Source organism: Bombina bombina, chromosome 6 (genome assembly GCF_027579735.1).
Source record: "Bombina bombina isolate aBomBom1 chromosome 6, aBomBom1.pri, whole genome shotgun sequence".
Taxonomy (NCBI): Eukaryota; Metazoa; Chordata; class Amphibia; order Anura; family Bombinatoridae; genus Bombina; species Bombina bombina.
The window spans coordinates 1,085,448,957-1,085,464,289 of NC_069504.1; the positions used below are offsets into that span (position 1 = coordinate 1,085,448,957).

Consider the following 15,333-nt stretch of genomic DNA (forward strand, 5'->3'; position numbering starts at 1 on the left):
GACAGGTGCATTCTGTTTTGAGATATGTAGAGAGGGATCTCTTAAAGGATTTTAGGCTTGGGGAAGGTTTTAAAGTATGTGGGAGGTCGTTCCATAATTGTGGTGCTCTGTAGGAAAAGGAGGATCGAGCTGCTTTCTTTTTGCATGGAGGCAGACTAAATAATGTGCTGGTACAGGATCGGAGGTTATGGGAGGTGGGAATAGCTGGAGAGAGCATTCTGCTCAGGTAGGGTGGGAGCTACCCAGAAAACGCTCTTAATGGGACAGTCAAGTCCAAAAAAAAAATTAATGATTTAAATAGAGCATGTAATTTTAAACAACTTCCCAATTTACTTTTATCACCAAATTTGCTTTGTTCTCTTGGTATTCTTAGTTGAAAGCTAAACCTAGGAGGTTCATATGCAAATTTCTTAGACCTTGAAGACTGCCTCTAATCTGAATGCATTTTGACCACTAGAGGGCATTAGTTCATGTGTTTCATATAGATAACATTGAGCTCATGCACATAAAGTGACCTAGGAGTGAGCACTGATTGGCTAAAATGCAAGTCTGTCAAAGGAACTGAAATAAGGGGGCAGTCAGCAGAAGCTTAGATACAAGGTAATTATAGAGGTAAAAAAGTGTATTATTATAACTATGTTGGTTATGCAAAACTGGGGAATGGGTAATAAAGGGATTATCTTTCTTTTTAAACAACAAAAGTTCTGGTGTTGACTGTCCCTTTAAACACAAGACTGGAAAGATGGAGGGTGCGTCTGGATTCCAGCAACAGCCAGTTTAGTTCTTTTAGCATGTCACAATGGTGGGTCCTATAGTTACATTGTAGCACAAATAGGCAGAATGAGTTATACAGAGTTTGCGGTCCTGGTGCATATACTACATCCCCATAATCCATGATTGGCATCAGCATTTGCTGTACACTCTTTCCCTTTACTGTAGAGCTTAGGCAGGATTTGTGTCTGTACAGGGCACCTAGTTTTGGATAGAGTTTAGATGCAAGTTTGTCTATGTAAAGGCCAAAAGATAGATTGTGGTCTAACAACATACCCAAGTACTGTATTTGAAAGAGTAGACTGCGGTCAGTGTGCAATTTGATTTTGTTTTGATGCGTAGATGGGAATTTTGTAGTTTGTGTAATTTAAGTACCATTCCAAAGATCATTGTGACAATTTGGCCGGTTTCGGAAGACTCTGTTTTTTAAGATCCACTTTTCTACCTCTGTGAACTGGGCTTTATAGCAATGCATTCAAGCTGCGGCAGATCCGATTTGTTTGCATAGATTACCGTGTCGTCTGCGTACATGTGTACAGCTGAGGATTTGCAGACATTAGGCAAATCATTTATAAATAATGTGATTAGTAGGGGGCTGAGAATGGAACCTTGGGGAACACCACAAGTGACTGTGAGAGGGAGGGAGTCGCTGTTAGAAACTGAGACATATTGTGATAGATCCGATCTTAACAGCAGCTCTAACTGTTCACAGAGCACTTACTCTGCTGAGGTCAAATCTCTTAGCTTTTTACATAGAGCTGTTCAGGTGATAACCTTGTCTTGTCAGCTTTTACAGTTATGTTGCATTAAGTAATTTAGCATATGAGTATTATGTCCGTTTAAAGTACATGAAACCCAAAACTCTTCTTTCATGATAGAGCCTGTAATTTTAAACAACTTTCTAATTAATTCTTTTATCAAATTTTCTTCCTTCTCTTGGTATCTTTTTGTTAAAAAGCAGGGGCAGGAGCGTGCACGTGTCTGCAGCACTATATAGTAGCAGTTTTGTAAGAATGTTATCCATTTGCAAGAGAACTAGATGGCAGCACTAGTCCCCGACATGTAATGCTCCAAACACCTACTTGGGTATCTCTTCAACACAGAACATCATGGGAACATAACAAATTTGATCATAGAAGTAAATTGGAAACTTACTCTGTCTGAATCACAAAATACATTTTTTTCAGCTTCATAACGCTTTAAAGGAACACTACATTTAAAATGTAATGCCCCATAAATTAATTAATGTCATAATATTGCAATATATCTTCATCTTTTGCTTGCTTTTTCTGTAAAATTAGTGCTTGTCCCACACTCCAAAGAAAGCCTGGAAGTAAAATTCTTTAACATAGGAATGCTGCAAATTGTCCCAACCAGCACAGAAACGTTCATAGGTAACCTTAACTGACCGCAATTACAAGTGATATGATAAACATACTCAACAAAACACTCAAATGGTTTATTCTTGGACTGTACAAGTGTGCACATTGTGCTAGCTTTAAAGTAACAGTAAATACAGCAGATTTGCATAATCAACAAATGCATGATAAAAATACAATGCAATAGCACTTAGTCTGACCTTCAAATGAGTAGGAGATTTCTTTCTGACAATTTTCAAAGTTATGTCTTTTTCCCCTCCTCCTCTATCATGTGACAGCCATCAGCCAATCACAAATGCATGTACGTATATTCTGTCAATGCTTGCACATTAAAACCTACCAGCACATTTGTAAAGGAAGTGCATATGATCTGGTGCGCACTAACCAAGGGGAAAGGTGACTCACAGTCATAGAGGAGCAACTCCTTTGTAGAGCATATACATATATAACATATATATCATATTACCAGTCATATATAAACTTCTTTGTAAAAGGCAAATGTGTGAAGGGTTGGGAGGTCCCACCTCTGCAGCCCCTTAGTGTTCCGGTTCTAAGGGACTGATTTGTCCGCCTATGCCCAGACAGGAAACGCCCACACTCGCCCATAACCTACATCCATTGCCCCTGACAAGCACAGCCGTCCTCAAGATCACCCAGCAGATGTTTGTATGATCTTTACTAGGGGTGTACCTTGATTTCAGTGGGCCCCTGGGCAATTCCTCTGGTAGACAGCACCATTTCTGGCTGTTTGCAGATAGTAGGCGCTGAGATGCACCACATGACTGTGAGTCATCCTTCCCCCTTTGGTTAGTCCCCACCTGAGGATTTGCACTCCCTATACAAAATGGCGGCAGGTTTTTCTGCACAGCAACACTTCTGTGGCCATTTTGGAAACCCTGTCATCATATTTGTAAAGGGAAACCCAAACACGTTCATTACACTGTGAGACCTGTTTTGCAGGAAGGTACTCAGAGGGATGCAGGTGGAGCCTGAGACCACCAGGTTTCCCCTGTACTAATTACTGTGGGCCCAGTCTCAATTGAAACCTCTTGTCAACAGAACACCGTCTGAATATAGGAGCAGGGGCATAACAAACTGCTTTAGCCCCTTCGCCGTTACCTGCAGCAACAGCCCCAGTGAGCTCTGCATACACTACAGAAGGGACGTAAAACACCTGGGTAATAAAGGGATAAATTATCTGGAGTAGACTGTCCCTTTAAACATTTTTTGTTACAATAGCAATCTCAGCTGTTTATGAAAAGCATAGCATAGGAGCTGCTGATTGGTGGCTGCACATATATGCCTCATACTATTGGCTCATTCAATGCATTCAGCTAACTCCCAGTAGTGCAGTGCTGCTTCTTCAATAAAGGATACCAAGAGAATGAAATAAGATCATTAGAAATTAGCAAATAGAAGTACATAGAAAAGATGTTTTAAATTGTATTCTCAATCTAAAGCATGAAAGAAAATGTTTGAGTTTTATGTCCCTTTAAGGGCTCCATATATTATGTTTGCTGTCTCTCAACTTTGTCACCATATTTGTTATCCCCTACATTATTAAAGTGACAGTCTACTTAAAAAAACATCTTTACTATCTATTCCCCAGCTTTGCAAACCTAATATTGATATATGAATATACTTTATAACCTCTAAGATTGCCTGTGTCTAAGTCCCTGCAGGCTGCCCCTTATCTCAGTGCTTTTTTTGTTTAGCTTTTACAGTATTGCTCTATAGCTAGACAGTGCTAGTTAATTTTGCTCATTCCCGTGGAGAATGATAATGGTTATGCAAGAACCAACACTGGTTGGCTAAAATGTAGGAGTGTAAAAAGCACTGAGATGAAGGGCAGTATGCAGAGGCTTCGATACAGTTAATCATAGAGGTAAAAAGTATATTAATATGACAGTTATGGAAAACTAGGGAGTGGGTATTAAAGGGATTATCTAAGTTTTCAAACAATAACAATTTTCATGTAGACTATCCCTTTAAGTTCTAGAACCACTGGGTGTGGTTGCACAAGCAATAATTGCTTGTGAAATGTTAACTGCCAAGTGGACGAGGTGATAGATGGGAACATTCTTTTTTAGGTAGAACACAGAAAACATTTGAGTACCATATCCCTTTTCTTGCTGAGACATATTGTACACTACACAAATATACACATTTTACTTTAATGTCTATTTAAGATTAAAAAAAAAAAGATGCTGGCATAACAACTTTCAGATGTTGCGGTAAGACTGGCGATAACTGGGTTTCACTGGTATGCAGCCTACATAGCGTGGGTGAAATCTGCCCTCACTTCCCTGATGCAGAGTAAATGCAATGAAAAACTACTCTCAGGAATTAATTATATGCGAACAAAGAGGAACTCGGCAAATTAAAGGGACAGTCTAGTCAAAACTAAACTTTCATGATTCAGATGCGGCGTGTCATTTTAAACAACTTTCCAATTTACTTTTATCATCAAATTGGCTTTGTTCTCTTGGTATTCTTTATTGAAAGCTACACCTAGGTAGACACATATGCTAATTTCTAAGCCCTTGAAGGCCGGCTCTTATCTCTGTGAATTTTGACAGTTTTGTACAGCTAGACTTCACTAGTACATGTGTGCCATATAGATAACATTGTGCTCATCCCAGTGGAGTTACCTAGGAGTCAGTACTGATTGGCTAAATTGCAAGTTAAGGAATTTTGAACAGGGGCACCTTAGGTTTAGTGGGCATTTGTGTTTATTGGTTTATTGCTTGTTTTTTTTTAGTTTAAACTTGCTTATCAATATTTTTTTACCTTTTAATTTATTGAGCAGATGGTGTTTATTAAGTCTGAATTCAATTAAAAAATTAGTTACTAAAACCCTGATTCTAAAGAGATCTCTGGGCTGGTGAGATTCTATAAGAATGCTCAGCAGTCCTTTTATTTCCCTGGTGGAATTATATAAAGCCACTTTCTACCCTGAAAACAGGGTGTCTCGCATAGGGGCGTATACTGCATTTTCATATGGGAAGTACATGCATACATTACAAAAGTGCACAATGAAAATCGTAATTTAAAAATCTTACAAAACAAAAAAATTCAAACAATTCACACAAAAATATGCTGGAAAAATTGTATTGTAAGGTGCATCAAAAATGTAACAAAATTGTTCACCAAAAATCATATTTTATCAAAAATGTCAAATTTGTAGTTAAATTACAAAGGAATAAATCATATTAACTATGCACAGCATAAATTGTAATTTAAAGGGACAGTATACACCAGTTTAGCACTGTTGAAAAGGTTAGGCTGGGACACCTACTGAAATTGGCTGGATAGCAAAAAGAGACACCACTCCCCCCCCCCCCTCCCCCGAATATGAAAAGACTCTTTACACAAACAGGAGCAAGCTGGAGTAGGTATACCTCAGTATACTTCTAAAACTTTGGTGCTTGGTTAGGAGTCGAAAATCATCACAATGTTAATAAACAATAAGCAAAACTATACATTGTTACAAAAACACACCCAGATGGGCTATATAAATGGATCAGCTACAAAACATTTTTGCAAAGAAAAATCTAGTGTACAATGTCCCTTTAAGTACACTGGATGTGTGAAAAAAGCAAGAAATGTGTACTTAAAAGTACAAAATAGACTGAACATGGGTGTTCCATGGATCTCTCACATCCCAGCGTAATTCTATAAACATTTTCACACTACAGTTCTCACTGCTTTTCTCGCCAGTTAAAATGCGGTGTTATCACCAAAATACTCAAAACATTAATTATTCTGAAAGGAAAACCTATGAATCCGAAAATGACAGTGCAATGAAAACAGCATAATTTGATTTGTATTCAAGTTTTAATACGCTCCAGTTTTCCGCTCAGTACTTTGCCCTTCATTGTGAACATTTACCTAGCGGAGACCTCTTATTCATTATTTGTATGGGATCAATCTCGTCACTCGCAGGGACAGCCCCTTTTTTACAGACTTCCATGAGGGTTACCCCTGCAAAGGTTGGAGAGGAAAACTACGTCTTGACCAGGACATTTGTTGAGAATTGGAGCCTAAGTATCAAAAATGTAAACTGTGATCAGAGAAACAGGACTAGGACATGTTAGGTAAAGGCCATTTTTCACAGAAAAAAATGCAGCTGACAAAAAATGGGTGATTGTGATCTCATCAACAAAGAAAACAGTTCATCAGCAGCAAAAAATTAATTGTAATCAGCCTCATACATAGCTGGGGTCAGTAATGCAAAATGGTATGTTTAAATCTTTATTTTTATATTCGATTGTCCCTTCAAATATTGTGGGCTAGATTACAAGCGGAGCACTAATTTATGGCAAATTTGCCCGTTTGAGGAGGCGAACAGCAATCAGCCTGATTGAATACGTTCGGGTTGACACTCCTTGCTAACAGCCGCGAATCTTCAGGGGGCGGTATTGCACAAGCAGTTCACCAGAACTGATTGTGCAATGCTAAATGCGTATGCTGTCGGCATTCAGCAATGTCAGGCGCAAAATGATCCGCTGTCCGCCCGACATATGATAAATCGGCCCCTTTATATACATATATATTTATGTGTTAATATGTGTATATACAGTACACATATTAACACATAAATATATATACATATAAGCATATACCTACTGAAATGATCACTAAGGGGATAGAAAGGGCAAAACTAAAATGTGCATGAAAACATTTTAGCTTTAATTACAAGCATTCTGGCAATATATTTTCATTAGCAAAACATTATTAGTGTTGCACTAATGCTATCTGAATAGAGGATCAGGATTCAGACATAATGCCTGCTCAGAGAAGCTTCAGTGAAGACCTAATTTGTGTCATAAAAGCCACTGCTGAAAATGTGTAGTTTAAATGCTGGTGCATGGGACACTCACAGCATATGTGCATATGCTGATTCAAACATTTGCTAGAAGCATTTTTGCTCATGGAAATATATTGCATATTTAAGTTTTAACCTTTTTATCCCTTTTAATTTTAAAGTTTTACAGTTGATTAATAAAAATCGAATCAAATTGGTAACGTTTCAGTGTGGTTTAATGGAATATGAAACCCAAAACAATTATTTTATAACTCAGACAGAGCTTATCTTTTAAAAAAAATGTTTAAATTTATTTGTATTATCAAATTTGCTTAGTTCCAATTGGAATTCTGGGTTGAAGAGATACCTAGGTATGTACAGGTATATGGAGCATTACATGGTAGGAAATTTGCTCTTGCAAATGGATAACATTCTTACAAAACTGCTGCCATATAGTGCTCTAAAAATGGCCCGACAACTAATACTAAATTTCTGCTTTTCAACGAAAGATACCAAGAGAACGAATACAAATTGATAATAGAAATAAATTAGAAAGTTGCTGAAAATTGCATGCACTATCTGTAAATTTGGGTTTCATATCCCTTTAAATTGTTTTTGCTTCTAATTTCTTAAACCACTTTAGAAAAAGGAATAAAAGATATATACATGTTTTATAAGTCATATTCCTAGCCGTAACAAACCTAAAATAAATTGCCTGCTTTATTAGTTTTCCGTTTAATAGTGCATAATAGCAGATATACAGTCATTTAATGTTTTTAAAATGAATGTACTTACTTCACAAAGGAGTTCTAATTTTTGCTTTCTAAAATCAAAGTTTTTGTGAGCTCAGTGAAAGTTTATTAACCCTGCAATAAGCGTGATAGATCATCGGTAGGTGGGCTAAAACGCTAGAGAATTGTTTGCACATTGTAATGCTGTTGTGAAATTATGACGTCAAGTGCTGACATTATGAATTTGCCCCATGATATAACAATTCTACCTCCAATCTTGTGAGACCATATTACCAGTGTGAACCTATTTGTAACTCTTACATTTATTATGTGTGGAGGTTTATTATATTTTCAATTTATTTATTATTAGCAGAAGATAGAAAACTGCAGATACATACACACCTTGATATTACATCGGTGCCAGTTTCATTGTCTGAGCTGTAACTGCTAGAGGTGGGCTGTCCAGGTAAAAAGGATTTCTTATTGCCTTGGTCAATGTTTTGTAGATCACTTTGTTTTTGTAACCCACAATCTACCCAGATGTCCCACAGCAACTCTTCCAAAGTGGGGATTTTTGAAGATATAAATGCTTTTCTTTTGATACCCTTTACAGCAAAGCGTGGGTTCACTTTAACAGGGGCTGTGCTTGATTTTCTGCGATTTTTGGCATCTTTTTTCTTGCTTTGAGTCCAATGCCCACATGTCTGAGTAGATAGCCTCCTTTGAGCCAACAATTCCAATGACGGTGCTCCGGCCCCAGACTTGCGCCTGACCTTGGAAGCTGTCAGACTCAATCTCCTGTCTTCTTGTAAGAGTTGTGACTTACCAAAATGACGCTGAAAAAAGCTCTCCATGATAAAGAAGCGTTACAACAGGTTTTCAAAAATTTGAAAACAGTTTAGATCTTCGACTGACAGTTCCACTGACAAAGTCACCTAATTCTAAAGCAATGGATGAATATAAAGAGCACATATTGCAATATTGCAGCATTTTCAATGATACAAGATCCACAGCTTATTTCTAAGATTTTTTTGATGGTGTTATCTTAAACCACACCCAATCTTATATGTGTATCTTCTGTCCCATTAGCTATAAATATCTGTCGAACAATACAAAAAAAATATGTGGTTCATAAAAAGAGGATATAACAGAAAGCATTTCCAGAGAAAAAATATTTTCAGTTATTTATCTCCTAGAAAATCAATAAGAAAACTTGCATAGCGATTTTAAAATGAGCATTTTATTAAAATGCCTAAATTCAAATGATATGTAGACCTCAAAATATATATATATATATAGTGAGTTGTACAATATTTGGTATTTTTTTATGATGTCTGTTTACATTACACAGGGAGATAAAAAAAAATAGGCTTGGCAGCAGGGAGGGTATCAGTCAATATATCAAACTGATGTAAAATTTAACAGAGATATCTGCAGTCACTCAGAAACTCTGTACACACACTGGCATAAGTGTAAACAAAATGCCATAGCTGTCACGATCTGCTCATGGAAATTCCTATGGTTCCATACAACCAGATATGTCTTTCCTTATATATGTAAATATCTATAGATGATAGAAAATCTCTGACTGGGTTCCATCTCTATACTAAGAGCTGAGCTGAGCAAATCATTTTTTTAAGATACATATTTAAAAAAACTGTTTAGTCAGTCAAAATTTGTCTTATTTTTTTTTTTACAGGAAATCAATCACCACAAATAGGAAACAAATGACATTTTAAAAAAAACAAACTATTTATCTGATAAATGCATCAAATATATTTAACCATATCAACACCCTATAATTAATGGTCACACTAGTGCAGAAATTCAGTGAGCAATTTCTAAAACAAGCCTAAGTGCTCTCTATTCTTACAGCAAATTGATTCTGTTCTAATACCTCCTTGTATTTAATACATGATCACTTTTCCCACCTTGGCATACAAACCCCTTATTAACTCTCAGTATTTAAATCCTTCAGCTACCTTCTGTGTTTCCTTTTTGAAATCTATATCAGATTGCCAGCAGGCTTCTCAATTTAACGCTGGTGGGGTTTTTTTTACCTGATGGGCCGTAATGAATGACTGATTCTTTGTCGTTGGCAGTCGTCTAACACAGAAAGAATACACTATAATTGTGTAACCTGCTCTTACATTACAGTTCACAGCATGTGTAATCTATACTTACATTTTATAACAAAGACTATGGTTATATTTAGCCATGACATTGTATTCTAGTAACAAATGTTACCATGTAATCTTTGTTTTATATAGACTATGTACACATAAAAAAACAACAGAAAAAAATGCAATATCTGCAGAGCTTGATATATTAAAATAATCACTTAGGTAAGGATTTTTACTACCAATTCAAAGCAATGCAAGAAGTATACATTATATTATCTAATAACAAAAGACTCAATTTCCATATAAAGAAACCTTACAAAAATATTTACAACTGGCAGGGACAAAAACACAGTAGCTGTATTAAAAGTGTTTGCCTCTGTATCCATAAGTATTACTCAGACGTTGGCCATATTCCATATTTTAAATACCCAACAGCTGTCTTTAAATAAAAGTAGTTGTTTTGCCCTGAACTTTAAACCAGACCCCCGTTTACATGCAAGTAAAGCGACTGTAGGAGGGAGATCCTGTGCAATGGCAAATCAGGATGTAGTTCAAGGTGGTTGTAGTTTAGAAGTATTCCTGATAGAAGTCTTTTATTTTATCCAAATGTGACCAGAATTTATCTCATTTATTTTATCCTCTGTAGAATTCCATATCTGCTGTTCAGTTCAGTATCCTTTGTATTCTCTACTACTTGTTCAACAAAACACAAGGATAATTTATATTTTTATCTGGGATATCAGAAATCACAATAGATCCATGTAAAAATGCAGTTATTTAAAGTGTGCATCGCAGTGTAAAATCTAGCTCCAAATAGATTTAGAAGAGAGGGGTGCAGTATTCATGCAGCTGGTCCAGGCAAACATGGGAATGGTTGATGGTTTTTGCAGATTTAGAAAGTTCTTGTGCACATTCCTCCCAGTACACAGCCTCCCAAGAGAATGCACCAAAATGGTTTTTTCTCAGGCTTTTTTTGCACCAAAGTTTGCTAACTTTCCTTCCTCTTTTGTTAAAATAGCTTATTTAAAACTTGTTCCTTGTGTGTATTTCTTTTCAGCCTTTAATAAACTTTAATACCTAACACTTTAAAGCACAAGTACACAGAGTTTGTGAGTCATTTAAAGAGATATGAAACCCCGAAATAATGTTGTGATTTAGACAGAACATACAATTTAAAAAAAAGTTTCCAATTGACTTCTATTATAAATTTTGCTTTGTCCCCTTGTTGTTCTTTGTTGAAGAGATACTTAGGTAGGTGTCTGTAGCATTACATGGTAGGAATAAGTGCTGCACTCTAGTGCTCTTGCATAAGAATGACATTCTTGCACAACTGCTGCCATATAGTGTTCCAGACACCTGCACACTCCTAAACATACATCCATGATTTTCAACAAAGGATATCAAGAGAACAAAGAAAATATGATAATAGAAGTAAATTAGAAAGTTATTTAAAATGACATTCATCTGAAGCATGAAAGGGTTTCATGTCCCTTTAAACACAAGCCAGAATAGTTATCCTTCTTCTAAATAATATAAACAGGAAAATGCAATCTAATTTAAAGGGACATGAAACCCACATTTTTTCTTTCATGATTCAGATAGATCATACCATTTTAACCAATTTTCCAATTTACTTCTATTATCAAATTTGATTTCTTCTCTTGGTATCCTTAATTGAAGAGCAGCCATGTACTGCTGGGAGCTAGCTGAACACACCAGGTAAGCCAATTACATATATGTGCAGCCACCAATCAGCAGCTAGCTCCCAGTAGTGCTTTGCTGCCACTGAGCCTACCTAGGTTTTATTTTCAATAAAATATAGCAAGAAAATGAGGCAAATTAAATAACAGAAGTAAATAGGAAATTTGTTTCAAATCACATGCTCTATCTAAATCTTAAAAGAAAATGTTTGGGTTGGTATCCCTTTAATGAAAAAGCATTTTGCCCTTTTAAACTATCAAACAATTGCTTTGCTGTGTGCCCCCCACACCCCCCTCTTTATCAAAGCAAAAGGACATATGAAAGATGAAGTGTTAAACAAAATAACACCACACTTCTAGTTTTGTAACTGAGCTGATTTCATGACTTTCCTGCAGTATGATGCAATATGGGAAAAGCTTTTGTTACCCAATCAAAACACATTTTAAGAAACTTTCAAAAAAATATATATAACTACAACTAAAAACTCAAATATCTTTATTGAATAAAGTTAATTAAAGGGAAAGTAAAGTCTGGTGAGCAAATTATAGACATATGTGTGCAGCAACCAATGTTTTGAATGCATTAACACCTTGTCTGCTGTAATAAAAAAAACTCTCCCCACCTTCTATGTAATCATGGCGCAAACTCTCTTAGCCAAACTTTCCCCACACCTGCCTTATTTTGAGGAGCCAATAAGGGTTTGATACTGGACTTAACAAAGCTAAGCACGGTCATTACGTTAGCAAAGTATTCATTGCTTTGCAGTTCCTTATCAAATAATCTCTATTGAAGTAAATTACAGAAAGATATCAAACACGGTTGAAATAAAAGTTTGTTGATTATATTTACAATTTAGTACATATGTTTATTACTAGAAACAGAACATTACATAACAGTCTTGTGATCACTTAGCACAGGGGTTTTCAAACCTGTCATCAAGCTTCCCTAACAGGCCAGATATTCAGGATATATGTCCTGGAGCACAGGTGAACAAATCAGCTTGATTAGTAAACATGGTTATTAACCTGCTCTCGTCCCAGGCCTGTTAGGGAGGCTTGAGGACAGGTTTGAAACACCCTGCTTTAGCATTTAGAGATCTATCAGCAGACACATAGGCAGCATTTAGAGATCTATCAGCAGATACATAGGCAGCATTTAGAGATTTATCAGTAGATACTTAGAGGCCTATTTATCAAAGGTCTTGCGTACCTGATCCGACAGTGCGGATCAGGTCAGCAAGACCTCGCTGAATGTGGAGAGCAATACGCTCTCCGTATTTAGCATTGCACCAGCAGCTCACAAGAGCTGCTGGTGCAACGCCACCCCCTGCAGACTCGCGGCCAATGGGCCGCCAGTAGGGAGGTGTCAATTAACCCGATCGTACTCAGGGTTATGGAGCAGCGGTCTTTAGAAACACGGGCCCACAAGCTCAGTTCGGAGCTTGATAAATGGGCCTCAGTGTCAGCATTTAGAGATCTATCAGCAGATACATAGTCAGAATTTAGAGAGCTATCAGTAGATACATAGGGGCCGATTTATTAGTGTGCGGACAGACATGATCCGCTGTAGCATATGCTGTCCGCATTTATCATTGCACAGGCATTTCACTAAAAATGCTTGTGTAATGCCACCCCCTGCACATCTGCAGCCAATTGGCTGGTAGCAGGGGCTGTCCTCCGCCTCAGAGGTAACAGACGAGTTAAGGAGTAGTCTTAAGACCGCTGCTTCTTAACTCCTGTTTCCAGTGAGCCTATGCATACGCTGTTGGCATTTATCATTGCACAAGCATTTCTTGTGAAATACTTGTGCTATGCCGCCCCCTGCACATTCCTGGCCAATCGCCGCTAGCAGGGGGTGTCAATCATTCCGATCGTATCTGAGCGGATGATTGCAGTCCGCCACCTCAGAGGTGGTGGATGAGTTAAGGAGCAGCGGTCTTACGACTGCTGCTTCTTAACTCCTGATTCCATAGAGCCAGAAGGCTCACGCGGAATGAGCAGCATACGCTGCTTAATAAATCTTAATAAATCAGCCCTATAGTCAGCATTTAGAGATATATCAGCAGATACATAGTCAGCATTTAAAGATATATCAGCAGATACATAGTCAGCATTTAAAGATATATCAGCAGATACATAGTCAGCATTTAAAGATATATCAGCAGAAACATAGTCAGCATTTAGAGATATATCAGCAGATACATAGTCAGCCTTTAGAGATATATCAGCAGATACATAGTCAGCCTTTAGAGATATATCAGCAGATACATAGTCAGCCTTTAGAGATATATCAGCAGATACATAGTCAGCATTTAGAGATATGTCAGCCTTTAGAGAAATATCAGCAGATACATAATAAATCAGCCCTATAGTCAGCATTTAGAGATATATCAGCAGATACATAGTCAGCATTTAAAGATATATCAGCAGATACATAGTCAGCATTTAAAGATATATCAGCAGATACATAGTCAGCATTTAAAGATATATCAGCAGATACATAGCCTTTAGAGATATATCAGCAGATACATAGTCAGCCTTTAGAGATATATCAGCAGATACATAGTCAGCCATTAGAGATATATCAGCAGATACATAGTCAGCCTTTAGAGATATATCAGCAGCTACATAGTCAGCATTTATATACATACAGGTGGCCCTCGGTTTACAACGGTTCAATTTGCACCATTTCAGAATAACAACCTTTTTTTGCAGTCATGTGACTACTATTGAAAAGCATTGAGAAGCAGTGCATTGATTAAAATAGCCAGTAGGTGGAGCTGTCCACTTGTGTTACAGCAAAGATATGCAAGCCAAGCAAGCGTAAACTGAGGGCTACCTGTGTGTGTGTGTATATATATATATATATATATATATATATATATATATATATGTGTGTGCATATGTGTGTCTATATGTGTATGTATGTGAGTGTGTGTGTAACTGTGTGTATATATATATATATATATATATATATATATAATGTGTATGTGTGTATATGTTTGTGTATATATATTTGTGTGTATATGTTTGCGTATATATATATATATATGTATGTATGTGTGTGTGTGTGTGTGTTTTCTGTGTGTGTAATAAAACTATTTTCAGTCTTCAGTTCTAAACAGAAGATTTCATACACATGCTGAAAATCTATTTATAAAGGGGGGTTTTGTCATCCACTTCCTCCTGTGTAGAAAACGAACAGATAACATATTGATTGACTTTATTTAGGTTTGCAGCTGCAAGAGTTAAACAGAGCTTTAAGTGAGCTACCCTGACTCACATAACCATCATAAGGGCAGCAATCTGTGATGTCATTTATCTTGGCCTAGTTAAGCAGCCTGTGTGCCGATGCCTGCCCCTACAGGAGTCATTTATTTCTTCAGCTTTCAGCAGCTGGTACAGCCCATCTGTGTGTATCATATTAGATGTCGCGCTCCCTTATCATTAGCAACCTCCTCTTGTCTCTGCAAAGAACGCTAATAAACAGTTTCCATCTTGGAAACCAGCTGCATTTGTCTCTCTATAATCAACTCATGTAATAGTTGGTGCTGCTGACCCTCAGGTAGAGAATGAGTTAAACACACAGGGCTAGATTACAAGTGGTGCACTAACTGTAGCATGTAAGCGGTATTGAAATATCGCGAACCTCGCTTATTTGGGTGCGTATTACAAGTTGAAAGTAAACGTGACTGCACAAGTGCAAACAAAATTTGCGGTCAGGTTATTGCGACTAAAGTCCTCGAGCAAAGGGATAGGGCTTACATTTTAGCTACACTAAACACAACAAAAATACATAAAAATAAAGTGTAAGACTCATAT

General features: G+C 37.0%; 1 protein-coding gene across 3 annotated transcripts in view; it reads right to left on the bottom strand.

Annotated features, from left to right (window-relative positions):
* DGKI (diacylglycerol kinase iota) overlaps positions 1 to 10,713 on the bottom strand; it is a 560,838-nt gene extending 550,125 nt beyond the window's left edge. For all 3 annotated transcript variants that reach the window (XM_053718992.1, XM_053718991.1, XM_053718990.1), the window contains exon 1: positions 8,091 to 10,713. In XM_053718992.1, coding sequence (XP_053574967.1) covers positions 8,091 to 8,542 — 452 coding nt within the window. In that variant the 5' untranslated portion in view covers positions 8,543 to 10,713. The remainder of the gene's footprint in view (positions 1 to 8,090) is intronic.
* Positions 10,714 to 15,333: the final 4,620 nt, after the last annotated feature.